We start from the raw sequence: 14,638 nt of genomic DNA on the forward strand, positions 1-14,638 counted from the left end.
GCATTAATAATAATAATAATATGCCATAATAACAGCAATGTCTGTGGTCTATTTTTGTCCAAAGCTGTCAAAATGCTAGACATCCTATAAATAGCATCCTAACCGCAAAGTACTTGCGTTTGGGGGCACTGAGGCCAGGGAAAATACACCTTGCCAAAATCATAAGCGGTTATACCTCAAGCACGGCGAATGGTTGCCGCATTGAGTCCCTCTGGAGAACTTTTTAAAAAAAAGAAAAGAAAAAAAAAGAACTTGGCCGCCAAGAGCAAGAGAAAACATATATGCATGCACTAAACCCGCCTTTATCTGCTTTCTCACACATCAAAACCTCCCCCAAATGACGCGCCGCCCCTACCAAACCCTTCAGGAGTTAGTAAATTCAGCATTCCCTTTCAGACTCAATTCAGAGTGGCATCTACAGGGGTCATCAAACGGAGCTGAACTTAACGTTTAGATGAATTAACTGGACGCACAGGACCGGGACTGTCATTTAGACTCGCTTTACTGGCTAGACCGCGCGTAGTTCATCTTTATCTGATGCTGCGTAAAAGCTGACCGTGGAAACCGCTGCAGGCGCTCACAAGAAATCGCATCAGAGGATACCGCTCAGTGTGATTTTGCTGCCACTACACATAAACTATATCGAGCACTTGCGCTTGTTTACACGAGGAGACAAGAACTGTTGATCCGGACAGACCTGCTTCTCATCCAAACGGATGCGCAATGATGGATTAATCGCTTTTCGCGCGGTGCCCTGATAAACTTCTCCTGAGGATTTTACGCCTGCAACCTTTACCTGATTTATCCTTTCAAGATGTCATCGGAGTATTTGATAAGGTCACTGCTTATGCTCTGTCTAGCACTCTTCTCCGCCAATGCGAGCAACTGGCTGTAAGTCAATATCACTTTCTTCATTCATGTGATGTGTTGACGTCCAGGTTGACTGTTATGACTAAAGTCAGTCAGATTCCTAAAAGCAAATGTCAAATGCATCATGCTAGCTACAAATCTGAAACTAAGCGAATTTGTGAATGAGAATATAACCTATCTAGATTAGCCTACACTTTCTGAAAGCGCAGAAGACATGAAGCAGCCCGAAAAGCAGTTGTAAACTTTGTCGAAGAAGTCTAAAGTAGCATTAAATAGAAAATTAAAATGTCAAAGCATGCAGTGTATGGACGGCACGAAATATAAGGAAATGAAACCGGTTATTTGGAGACGTTCAGTTCATGTGCTTTTTTGGCACAGCCGCGCTTGGCGCTGGTTGCGCGCAGCCTGGAGAGTACAGTACGAACAGTGCTGAATAGAGCTGTATGAATGAATCACTTATGAGTATTTATGATTATAGCACAGAACTCATAAATCAATGACATGATTTTGATGTTTATATAGTTAAGAAGCAGAATTGCATGCTTTGTTAAGGCCATAGCAAGATGTTTGCATTTCTAGGTGTTTAGAATTATTTATCTGTATCCTCGGGGCAGAAATAGCACATCATTTAATCTACCCAGATGCAGTTGAGTTTTCGATGCAAGAGTGTTTTTAACTAAAGGCGTGGTGACAGGTTTGGGACATGTACAGACACGCTTCACACTTAAGGGAAACCTCCTACCTGTCTACAAAATATGATCATTCTGACAGGAGCTTGTACACTATTCCAACCCCATCTCAGGACAGGTATTAGCAGGTAGCCAAATAGACATTAGACAGGTTTTCTTTAGCAAACAAAAAATGTGATCGCTTCGAGTTATATGAGCAACACGTGGGCAAGAAGCTGAAATGTCGTCTAACGATCAAGACACTGTAAATATTAATTAATTGAACTTCACTGTCATAAAATGTGACTAAGTTTTGATAAGAACTGTAAGGTTTGAAGTTTACCGTTAATTCGAACAACAGGGGAATGAGTAAAAACTTAAAACCTGCAATATTAGCATTAAAGTATTTGAAGGTTTAATTGTAATTCTTATAATAAAGTAGAAAATATTGCTCAGTGTCAACTGCATGACAATCAACAATACATCTGGTGAATTTAAAGCATTTCAGTAAATTTGATGCATGCTTTTTTAACAAAGATCGTCTTCATTGGTAAAACTTCTGCAACATAGCAGTCTTGTTTTAGTTCAGATAAAATAAACAGTGATTTTAGCATGACTGATCTTAGATGCAAAGTAAGATTATGTCTCAATCGTTTCAAATAAAATCAGATTAAAGATATGACTGAGTAAGCAATTGTATTCTTTTTTGTCTCCTGTTGGTTGCATATAAGAAGCCTTTGGATTATTGTGTGGCAAATCTTCAAAAATAAAAGTACTTTAATGGATTTGCTGTATAGTAGGTTAGATGTAGACTTTAAAACTTTGTAGGTTTTGGCTTCTGAGCTCTTTGAAACACCAGAATATAAACATTCTGAAAACAAGAGAATAAAGCATTTGTAGTTCTAGTATGAAGAGTCATTTTACTAGGGTGTAAAAGTCCACTCTTTTCTCAATAGTCATAATTAAATATTTTGAAGTACAGTCGAGAGCTTTTCATTTGTGTGAATGTATTATTCTTGAGCACATCCATCAGCACCTGCAGAGGGTTGAGGTGCAGGTGCAGGTCACGAGCACCTGCACATCTTCAAACCTCCATCAACAGTATGCAAATATAAGCTGACATTGCTTTATAATATTTTATGAATGACCATTTACAATTTGTTTGTATTAAAATGCCAGGAATGAATCGTTAATTAGAGACTATAAATGACAGATGGTAAAATGTTATTAAACAAACTCTTTTCTAAATAAACACTGCAGATATTTACTTTCAATCCTTATTCTAATGCATTTTGACAAGCAGCGACTATTGCTTTTATCTTGGCTTGGCAAAGTCAACATACTGGGATTGATCAAACTTCAAAATCCTTAAACTGGGATCAACATTTCAAATTACATTCAGCAAACTTTCAGTCTGTTCCGACTTAGTGTGCTATGTCTTTTCTAACTGATTGAACAGTTTCCCTGAAGCTTCTAAAAGAGTTTGTAGAATTCTATTGAAAAATAGAAGAACTCTATCAATCCATCCGATCTTTAAAGGAATAGTTCAACCAAAAAAAAGAAAATCTACTCATCCTTGGGGCATCCAAGATATACATACGTTTGTTTCCTCGTGGGAACAGATTTGGAAATGTAACATTACATCACTTGCTCACCAATGGATCCTCTGAAGTGAATGGGTGCCGTCAGAATGATAGTCCAAACAGCTGATAAAAACATCCCAGTAAGTAATCCACAGGACTCCAGTCTGTCAATTAACATCTTGTGAAGCATGTTTAAGCTGCTTTAAACAAATCCATCATGAAAGCTGCAATCCGTAACTTTTTTTGTGTTCAAAATTTATATAAGTGAGTACACCATAAATCAATTTTCCATGTCTTTGGCTTGTCCTGAATCACTACAGTACACCTATAATAAGTGTTTATATTCAGACTATCTAGACTGCTTCGGGTAGGTACCGCTTCGGAGTAACCCGGTACCTGCGTGATTCGTCATAGACATAGAGACGTAGCTCTGGCTACAATGTTCTCCCGCAAGACGCACGGAGTTCTGTTTATTAACCGCTAGAGCGCCAAAAGTTACAGACTGCAGCTTTAAGGTGTTTTTAACTTCAAACTGGCTTTTAGCTAAAATATAAGCCTTCTATGCACACTAATGCTTTTCCAGTGAAAAAAAGTAGTCTCGTCTGAATCAGGAGAGAAATATGCACCGATCAAGAGCACTGTTTACAAGCAAAAACTAAACAAATATGTTGGTGGATTTTGATGTGAGAAGACAACAGGGGATGGACTTTTTCACTGGAGAATGTATTATTATGAATTATGACGGGTTACAGTTAAAATTCCTCCCAAACATGCAGCTTTTCATTTCACAAGACAAACGATGGACTGGAGGCCCTGTGGATTATTGTGATGTTTTGGACTCTCATTCTGACGGCACCCATTCACTGCAGCGGATCCAAAGGTGAACAGAAGAAACAAGCTCATCTCAGGATGGCCTCAGAACATTTTAACTGACTATCCCTGTTCTGAACTATTCCTTTAAGTAACCAACATAAGGCCTGTGCAACCTTTTTAAACTTTAAAGTTTATCTTGATGAATTTTCCTTTTCTAGTTTCATGATGCAATAATTTCAGAACTAAAGAAAGAGTTGCATGGTGTCAAACACAGATGTGTTTTGACATGCTGAGGTCACAGAAGATTTACTAATGTAAAAACGCACTTGCAGTTGTGATTACGAATATAATAGCAAACCATGCAGTTGTATTTGTTTGGGAAGTGATACAGTGTCTCTCATTGAACGGGATGGAAAGAACAGTGGTTGAGACGTTTGCACAGGACGGTCAATAAATAGTTCACAGCTGATGAGCAACATGAGAAGAGAGAAACCTCTAATGCGAAATACATCCTGGCGCCGAGCACTGATAACACAAATAACACCAGTGACAACAGGGTAATGAAGCTGTAAAACCTGTTGTCACATACCGCCGCTCATACAGCAGCCTATTGAAAGGTTAATTTGATCAAAACAGGCAACCTCCACCATTTCCCTCCTCAGCTAGCCTAATAAAATGCTTAAGATGGCATAAAAAGACAGTAAAAGAAAGACTAAAAAGATGAATTTGAATAATCTCTAATTGAGAGGCCATTAATAAACATTAATGTTCTTGCAGAAATAATGCTTTTCAAAAATGCAAATTGAGATCAAGAGCCACATTGGCTCTTCTGAGATGCCTCATGCGCAATTTTATAACCAAAACATTTAATTGTATATATTTTGGACCTTTACTTTCGTATTCTTATGTTCCATCTCATCATCAGACAACAACATTTCTCAAGTTCTTTTCTAAACAGAACAAGTTAGGAATGATTCTTTTTTCATTTGGTTTTGAAGGCATATGATCCAAAAGGTCCTGTTTTGTCCTGTATAGATTATTAGTTTAGTTTATTTCACCTCTCTGAAAGTCTCTGAAGAATGTATCTTCATGATGAACATCTGGTACATTCAATATTTAATTTGCTAGAAGAGAAACAAGCTTAAAACATCCCAAGAAACAAATTGTTCTAAGTGTGATTTTTTTTTGTTTTCTTTCTTGGACATCAAATAGGATTAATATGATTGACTGTTGATTGTTAATTGACATGTTCAGTTAATTGCAGTGTTAATCTTTTAGGATATTGTCAATAAATGAGATAACACTGCCCTCTAGAGTTAAAGACACCCACTAAACTTGCAGATAAGCATAGTGTAAATGCAATAAGACTCTGCCCTGTAGCACTAGGCGAACGCTCATAACTTGAAGCAAACGAGCGAATGACTTTTTGGTACATGTGCTGTGAATAGTCTGCAAGACCTAGAAATCCCAATGAGTCACTGAGTTATTGAGGAAACAAGAGCTGTTTATGAGAGAAACACTGTTGTGCAAGAATGACACATCTGTTTCTGAAAACATGTCGCATTCTGTGATGGATGTTTGATTCACATTTTGGCTCCTTTCTTTAGGACATCTTGACTGTATTTTCAATCTTGTAAGGAGAATTAAGGTGTGACAGTCATCATCTTTAGACTACAATTTAAAATGACCAAATTAATACTTTTATTCAGCACAAATGCATTAAATTGACTCCAAGTTCATTTATAATGCTAAAAAAAATACTATTTCAAATAAATGCTTTTCTTTTGAACTTTCTAGTCATCAAAAAATCCTGAAAAAAGTCTCACGCTTTCCACAAAAACATTAAGCAGCACAACCGTTTTCAAAATTGATAATAAATGTTTTTGAGCCGCAAAAAAAAAAAAAAAACCTTCTGAAGGATCACGTGACACTGAAGACTTGAGAAATGGATGCTGAAAATTCAGCTTTGCGTCACAGAAATAAATTCCATTTTAAAATATATTACTATAGAAAGCAGTTATATGAAACTGTAATCATGTTTGACGATATTACTGATTAAATTTACACTCTTTAAAATGAAAATCACCTGCATATTTAATGTCATTAGGACAAAGAATTGTGCTTCTCTTAATGAAAATGCAAGAGGTGCTTGAGCATGCTAAACTCACCAGCTCATTGCCGTACTGGTTGCTAAGGTTCTGAGAGGTTGCTGGCATGTTGTTGGGTCACTTATGGCTCTTTGGGTGGTTGCATAATTAATGCAATTCATCATCTGCCCTGTGAAAATCAAATCTGATTGATTAGAAAAGGAAAATTCTGAACAACTTAATATATCATTCCTGTCAGTGCCACAAATGGTGCAGGATGAGTTTCCCACAAAGTTTTTTGGAAAAGTATGAGCATTGCCAAAAGTCATGCATTATAGCTAACAACAATAGTGTTTCTGTTCAAAACACACTTCTTGGTAATGCCGAGGAACATTAAATATCTTTAAATGGAGGTAGCCTTTAAGAATAATTATAATAAAAATGGAAATACTGTATGTGGGTGAAAGGCGAAGCACTAAAATGCATCAGTTCCCTTAAACACCCCTAAACACTAAATTTATTTCAGAGAAACAGCTTTTAATACACAGACATGAGCGCCTTGTGACGCACAGCTGACAAATATGTAAATATCAAATATTTTGGTAGACGTCATGAAATTGTGGCACTTTGACCCCGTAGCACGCATGTTTACGTGCTGTCGGTAACTTGCACAGGTCTGATATTTACTTTCGGCGATTTACAGGAAATGTCAACATCCATCGTTTGATTATTCAAACTCACATTCAGATTCTGAGAGGAAGTGAAGCTTTTGAGTTGGAACATATATTTATACACTACCATTCAAAAGTTGGGTTCTTTTGTACTTTCCATTCATCAAATAATCCTGATGTATCATGGTTTCCACAAAAATATAAAAACGGCACAACTGCGTCCATCATTATTAATAAGAAATTTTCTTGAGCAGCAAATCAGTGAATGATTTCTGAAGGATCATGTGACACTGAAGCCTGGAGGAATGATGCTGAAAATTCAGTAGGAATGAATTACATTTTAAAATATATTAAGAAATAGAAAATAACTATTTTGAATTGTAAATATTTCACAATATCACTGTATTGCGAGCGGATATATACAGCCAAGCGTGTGTACGTGTTGCCGCTCTCTTTTATTCTCTTCCAAACTCTCTCGTACAGCATGGTTGCGTGCTAAGTCGCGCTTGGCTAAGCCATCTGGAGCCAACAGCGCTTGAAGGCCAGGGCAATGTAATTCAACACAAACATGACACAAAAAGAAGAAGGCACCGTGCTCCAGGTGGAATGCTCCCGCAAAAACCTCCCAGGAAGCATCTCCCATTCTTTTACAAAATCCCACAGTCGGCTCCCTTTGTTTTCCCAAACTTAGCATTGCGATTAGCTAGTGCGTAGAAGAAAGCTAGAGAGCTAGAATTGGGAAGCAATGAAAACAAGATTCTCTCAAGGTCTCAGACAATCTTTTTCCCAGACAAATACGCAGCGGGCCGTTCTTCAGGTGTTTGTTTGTCAAAACCCCAAGCTTGAGAGGAGTGCAAGTCTTATGAGAGCATCTGGCACTGATATATTATATTCCAGCGCTTATCCCGCCAGAATGGATGGGCCTCTTCTGCCATTTGGCTGCCAGATTCATTATCAGGTCAGGATCACAGAGCTAATTTACTGGTGAAACAAACAAAAGCTGTAAACACGCATGCAAGAACATGCAATCGTCAACAGATGCTATAAAAAAAAGAAAGTCAAACACCCTCCGAGCAGAATGCATGTGCATCTGGCCACTCTGCTGATGTCATGCTTCATCTTCTGGCCAGACAGGAGTGCGTTATCAAAGCTCAAGAGAGCAGAGATGATGGTCCCGTGGACAAGGAGGTGTTTGTTTCTTATCTGCCCCAACCGTGGCCTTCAAAATCAGCTTCTGTCAACAGCAGAGAGGGATGGGATGCGCCGCTGCCAGCTGCAAAGAGCTGGATGTGCCGTTTTAACTTGTTAAACTGAGCCCTTGAAACCAAAAAATAAAGCTTCCTTATTCACTTGAAATCCTAATATCAAACAATCGAGGCCAGTTACATCAAAATTGTAAAGTCAAACTCAAAGATTAAGTTTGTAGAACTTTAATTTTGAATGTCAATTGCAATTGAATTTGCATACATACATGTGATTGCATTAACATCAGATTAGCTGGTTTACCGCTTAGCTGAAAAAATGGTAACATTAAGTTATTTTTGCTTCCAAGTCAAAAATATCATAAATATCATTCATTTATACCAGAAAAGCTACATCTTATGGGTTAACTCAGGTAAAATAGCTCTTTGAAGGTAACAATTGCAGATCATCATTAAAAGAAACCCCTAAAAATCCCAATTTAACAACATTAACACATCCTTTATTATACTGATCCTGTGCATAAACACAAAAATAGCACTTCATTTAAATATTTACATGCTGAGAACTAGAAGTCTGCTGTAACTAATTTATTTCAAGTTCAGCTTAATATAATTGGTTACTGAGTTCATGTAACTTTTTTTCAGTCAAGTACAATACGATATTAGTACTTGCGAAATTATTTTTTTTACTGTTTGGTTTTACAGTGTTGGCATTGATGGTTCCATTAAGAACATTTAATCTTTCCATTCCACAGAAGGTTCTTTAGATTTCTAAAATGTTCTTCTGAGAACCATTCCATGAAAGGTAACCAAAAATGGTGCCATTGCTGCGAAAACCTCCTTTTAAACTCTACTTTCTATAGTGTAAATACTCTCATTTACATGATGAGCATTTCGTGAGTCAGATCTGATCCATGCTGATTTTGAGGGTTAGCCTTGAGCTACGATCGGAATCAATAAACTTGAGCTCTTGCAACTTAATTAAGTATTTACAGCACAGCACCTTCAAAGCCATTCTTAAGACCTCCATCCGCAATACACTTGGGCGCACTTTGGAATTACCCAGCACCACACCAAAAAGACCTTCAGAAACAAATAATGCAAAACAAACCCATTGGTGAGCGCCCTTGCAAACATCACCTGCACGCAACTCTCTAAATGCATCTGCGCAGACTTTAAACAGTCAAGACTTTGATCTCCACCAATCTTGATGATAATGAGACCAAGCTTGGTGTGTACGGATGAAAACCTGTGCGATGTGTTGTAGTACAGGACTATTTTTATAAGGTGCCTTAAAGAGATGCAGCTCAGCAGACCCTTTAAAGCGATGGTGTTGCCCCGACCCCCTGGCCCTGGAGGTGATGGCTGAAGATAGTCTCTTTCCGTCTCTCTCAACATCATCCTTACGTCATCTGTCCAGCACAGCCTTCCAAGAACGTCAAAGGAGGGCAAAGCGGTTTATGTTAGCGGCGTTTATTGTACTGTTTGTGCTATGAAGTCAATGAAAAAAACTATTTTGGGTCACCAAACTACTGGAACGATTCATGGGTCAAGCCATTTAACTAAAAAAAACAATCAAACAAATAAATAAATAAATTGGCTAAAAAACTTAAATATAAATTAATTAATAAAATGACCACAGTAAAATGCTTGATGTTTTTAAAATAAATTTCTCATGCTCATCAAGGTATATTTGATCAAAAATACAGGGGAGAAAAAAAAACGTAAAACTGTAAAATATTACTGCAATTTAATATAATGGTTTTCTATTTTAATATACTTATTAAATACTATTTACTTCTGTGATGCAATGCTGAATTTCAGCATCATTACTCCAATCTTCTGTGTCACGTGATCTTTCAGAAATCATTCTGTTGAAAACATTTGTGCCGTTTAATATTTTTTTGGAACCTGTGATACTTTTTTCAGGATTATTTGATGAATAAAAAGTTAAAAAGTACAGCATTTATTTAAAATATTTCTACATTATACACTACCGTTCAAAAGTTTGGGGTCAGTAAATTTTATTCAGCAGGGATGTGTTAAATTGATACAAAGTGATAGTAAAGACTTATATTGTTAGAAAAGATTTATATTTTGATAATATGATAATATATATATATATATATTTTTTTTAAATAATACATTTTAGTATTGCAAATTGTATTTACTCTTTTTCTTCAAGCTCCAAAAACATCCTGAAAAAAAACTAAGTTTTTTCAGTAACACTTTAGTATAAGGACCAATTCTCACTATTATCTAGTTGCTTTTTAGCATATCTATTATGAACATATTGGCTGTTTATTATTACTTATAAAGCACATATTCCACATGACCATATTCTACATCCCTAATCTTACCCAATACCTAAACCTAAATACCTTACTAACTATTAATAAGCAACAAATTAGCAGTTTATTGAGGCAAAAGTCATAGTTAATTGTTTGTTAATAGCAAGAATTTAAAATAAAGCGTGTTTTTTTCTTTACAAATGCCTGTATTATGAACATTTATTGATCACGACTCTTGGGTTTGTCCTCAGATACCTGGCAAAGCTGTCATCGGTGGGGAGCATCTCGGATGAAGAAACCTGTGAGAAGCTCAGAGGACTCATCCAGAGGCAGGTTCAGATCTGCAAACGTAATGTGGAGGTGATGGATGCGGTCCGCAGGGGCGCTCAGCTCGCTATCGACGAGTGCCAGTTTCAGTTTCGCAACCGACGCTGGAACTGTTCAACGCTAGAGAGCGTTCCTGTGTTTGGCAAAGTGGTCACACAAGGTAAGTAGCCTCATTTAAATTTAACTGGATATTCAAAACTGTGTGCATGCTTAATGTCTGCTTATGTGTGTCACAGGTACACGGGAAGCTGCATTTGTGTACGCCATATCTGCTGCTAGCGTAGCCTTTGCAGTGACCAGAGCCTGCAGCAGTGGGGAGCTGGACAAGTGTGGCTGCGACCGCAATGTGCACGGTGTCAGTCCAGAAGGTATGTGCAGTTTGTTTGAATAATGATTATGATGATTGATTAACTGCTGTGAAACCACTATTAATAATATATGATAATTATGATTAAATTATTAGGACTATGATGATTAAAATAGCTATGAACCCATAATCATTAGTCTTTCAGACCCAGACCAAAAGGTGTAGGGTGCAGATAAGGAAGAGTCATCAAATAACGATTCATGTTGTTCATAGGTGCATTTTATGAACAGGATATAAAATGGATTATACTGCAATAATCAAAAAGTATTCCATATATAAGAGAAAATGAGGCAGAAGTGGGTAAAAGATGCACCATCTGGGTGTAAACTGACCATCTGAATAAAACTGATTCAAACCCCTGTGAAATTTTGAAAATAATTTCCTTTTACATTTCTTTTCTTAAAGTTAACCTTAACAACAAATATACAAAACTAACCAAATGAAGTAATAAAACTAACCTAATGAAGTTTAAATTTCAATTTTGTGCATTTCGGAAACAATATGTTGAACCCCAAAATTATAACCTTCCCAAAAACAGCCTAAACAGAGTTTGTTGAGTAAAATTACATAAAAACTACAATTACATGAATTTGAACTAATGAATAAATGTCACTGAAACTAAAAAGTAAAGTAAAGTCGTGACGTATTGTCAAGTTTGGTGACCCATACTCGAAATTGGTGCTCTGCGTTTAACCCATCCAAGTGCACACACACAGCAGTGAGTAGTGAACAAATGCACACACACACACACACACACACCGTGAACACACACCCGGAGCAGTGGGCAGCCATGCTGCAGCGCCCGGGGAGCAATTGGGGGTTCGGTGCCTTGCTCAAGGGCACCTCAGTCGTGGTATTGAGGGTGGAGAGAGCGCTGGACATTCACTCCCCCCACCTACAATCCCTGCCGGCCGGGGACTCGAACCCGCAACCTTTCGATTACGAGTCCGACTCTCTAACCATTAGGCCATGACTTCCCCCAAGTCATTAATAAACATTATTAAAAGTTTCTTGGCATGGTAGCTTTTCTGCAATGTTGAACAGGCCATTAGGGGGAAGAGGTGGAAAGATATGATTATTATGTGATAAAAAGCATCTTCTGGTTCTTATCAGAGAAGGATTTGGTGTCCTTATCAAATGGCTCACTTTGCCCAATAGCTGCCATTTAAAAAAAAAAAAAAAAAAAAAATAGCTAGTTTGCAAATTCAGGCTAATATTTAGCTAAATGACTTGCATAGTTTTATATGTTACTAAATCACCTATATGCATCATAAATATTTTAAGACCTGAATAAATTTGATTTCATGCAATACTAAAATATTACTTTGATGAAGCAAAAACAGTTTTTAAAGTAAATAGGTGCCTTCCACACCTCCAGAACTGATGGGTGGTTCCAAAATACAAGATGACAGTATCACATGACAGTAAAAGTGTACAGTTGCCAAGATACAGGGGGTGGGTCAACTTACCCACTGGCTCATCTTATCCCACTCTCCCCTAATATCAAAAAGCATCAAAACATTTGAAAACCTCTGCAGTAACACAGTAAAATACAGAAAATAATTGCAGACTATTTCATATTATTAACTAAAACTAAAAAACAGTCAAATACACAGTTCTTCATGGATATCTAGTTCACTAACTAGTAAGTGTCTCAAACTAAACTATAAATGACATTCAAAGATTTGGGGCCAGATTTCCTAAACAGGGCAAATTAGCGTTAGAGCGCAATTCCATAAAAGCACCGACGGGATGGGAAAATTCTTACTTACTGACAAGGTGTACACAGACGCAACATCTCATTTCCATAACGACAGCACAATCTACCGAGAGCAGCACAAATTTTACTTTAAGACATGCTTTTTGGGGCGTTAAATAATAGCGCAAATACCAGTGAACTGACGAGCGCAAATCTTAGCAAATTGCGTTGCGTGATCCATTTAAATACTCTCCTCACATGAATTTACCGATCGAAAGGGAAACTCCTACAAATGCATATTCAATTTTTTTAACACAAGAGGGTTTGCACTGCCACAAGCTGATAGTAAATCTGGCCCCTGGTGTCACTAACCTGTACAAAAATTGCCAATCCTGTACCTTTGTTTCCAGATGGGCTGATAAAAACACCTGATTTCTCGTTACATCGCCTTTATCTCAACAGGTTTCCAGTGGTCAGGATGCTCGGATAACATTGCATACGGGGTTGCTTTTTCCCAGTCCTTTGTGGATGTCAGAGAACGAAGTAAAGGACAGTCCTCCAACAAAGCCCTAATGAACCTTCATAACAACGAGGCAGGGAGGAAGGTAAGACGCTTAACAAGCATCATGCTGAAAGCTTTTAGCATTCGTAATTTGTTAACAAATGACTTTTCTTTTACCATCCCAAGGCAATTCTGAACCACATGCGAGTGGAATGTAAGTGCCACGGCGTTTCAGGTTCCTGCGAGGTAAAAACCTGCTGGAAAGCAATGCCGCCGTTCCGCAAAGTGGGCAATGTTATCAAGGAGAAATTCGACGGCGCTACAGAAGTGGAGCTGCGCAAAGTGGGCACCACCAAGGTCCTGGTTCCACGAAACTCACAGTTCAAGCCGCACACAGATGAAGATCTGGTATACCTGGACCCGAGCCCAGACTTCTGCGAACATGACCCCAGAACTCCAGGCATACTGGGAACCGCAGGGCGCTTCTGCAACAAGACCTCGAAGGCCATCGACGGCTGCGAGCTCATGTGCTGCGGTCGCGGATTCCACACGGAGGAGGTGGAGGTGGTGGACCGCTGCAGCTGCAAGTTCCACTGGTGCTGCTACGTCAAGTGCAAACAGTGCCGCAAGATGGTCGAGATGCACACGTGTCGGTGAGCCAGACTGCAGAACTTATCGTCACCACTTCCCTACATGCACAGGGAAACCAGACAAATTCCCCAGCATTTCATGAGACAATAGAGGAACATGTCATACATGAGACTTTAAAATATAGGGGCGAATATACCCGAGGTCCCAATTGAGAGTATTTTTTCTCTCTTCTCGTTCTGTTTGTAATTGTGGTTGCTCTCTCTCTCTCTCTCTATATATATATATATATATATATGTATATATATATGTATATGTATATCTATCTATCTATTTTAACTTATTGCAATCAAATAGAGAGTGAATTTTTAATGTGACGCGCACCAGAGAAGTGCCATTGGGATCAGGGGCACATGAATATGGAGAAAGGTCAACGTTTAAAAGCCTTTTCATCGTTAATGCTGCTTTAGGGTTTCATCCTGAACGATGGACTTCAGACTAACTGAGATATGCAGTCCAGGTGTACATGTACTTTCCATAGAGTTTTCCATACTCATGGCCATTCATTCCTGTGATGCTGCTTGAATTCAAGAATCACTCACCGATAATGTACGGCAAGTATTAAAGCAAGGGCCTGATTTACTAGGGATGCAAACCGGCTCTGAAAAAGACTGAGTGGAAATATAAGTGTTAGCAAGCTGTTTGAAAATCAAAGTCGTTAGTTAACTTGCTATTGACGCAGACGGATGATTGGTGCTGAGCTGTAACCATGCATCTGGCGCGAAACTGACAAACATAAATTGTTTACCCGCTTGGGGTGCTTGGACCGTGGATTCTGTGCACGATGACTCTAGCACTTTTCCTCTCCAGACGCACATACCGCAAATAAACAAATCCCCCAGCATTCCCTGCTCCATTAGTCAGACCGAGTGACTGAATTATGTACGATACCATAACTCCAAGCTTTTCT

General features: G+C 38.2%; 1 protein-coding gene across 1 annotated transcript; it reads left to right on the forward strand.

Annotated features, from left to right (window-relative positions):
- Positions 1–814: 814 nt before the first annotated feature.
- On the forward strand, positions 815–13,737 carry LOC306856748 (protein Wnt-4a; the record flags this gene model as incomplete). Its single annotated transcript, XM_079396182.1, has 5 exons — positions 815–891; positions 10,437–10,672; positions 10,749–10,880; positions 13,041–13,183; positions 13,267–13,737. The coding sequence occupies 5 exons, from the start codon at positions 815–817 to the stop codon at positions 13,735–13,737; spliced, it is 1,059 nt and encodes a 352-aa protein (XP_079252308.1).
- Positions 13,738–14,638: the final 901 nt, after the last annotated feature.

The sequence above is a fragment of the Barbus barbus genome (genome assembly GCF_936440315.1).
Source record: "Barbus barbus genome assembly, chromosome: 37".
Lineage (NCBI taxonomy): Eukaryota > Metazoa > Chordata > Actinopteri > Cypriniformes > Cyprinidae > Barbus > Barbus barbus.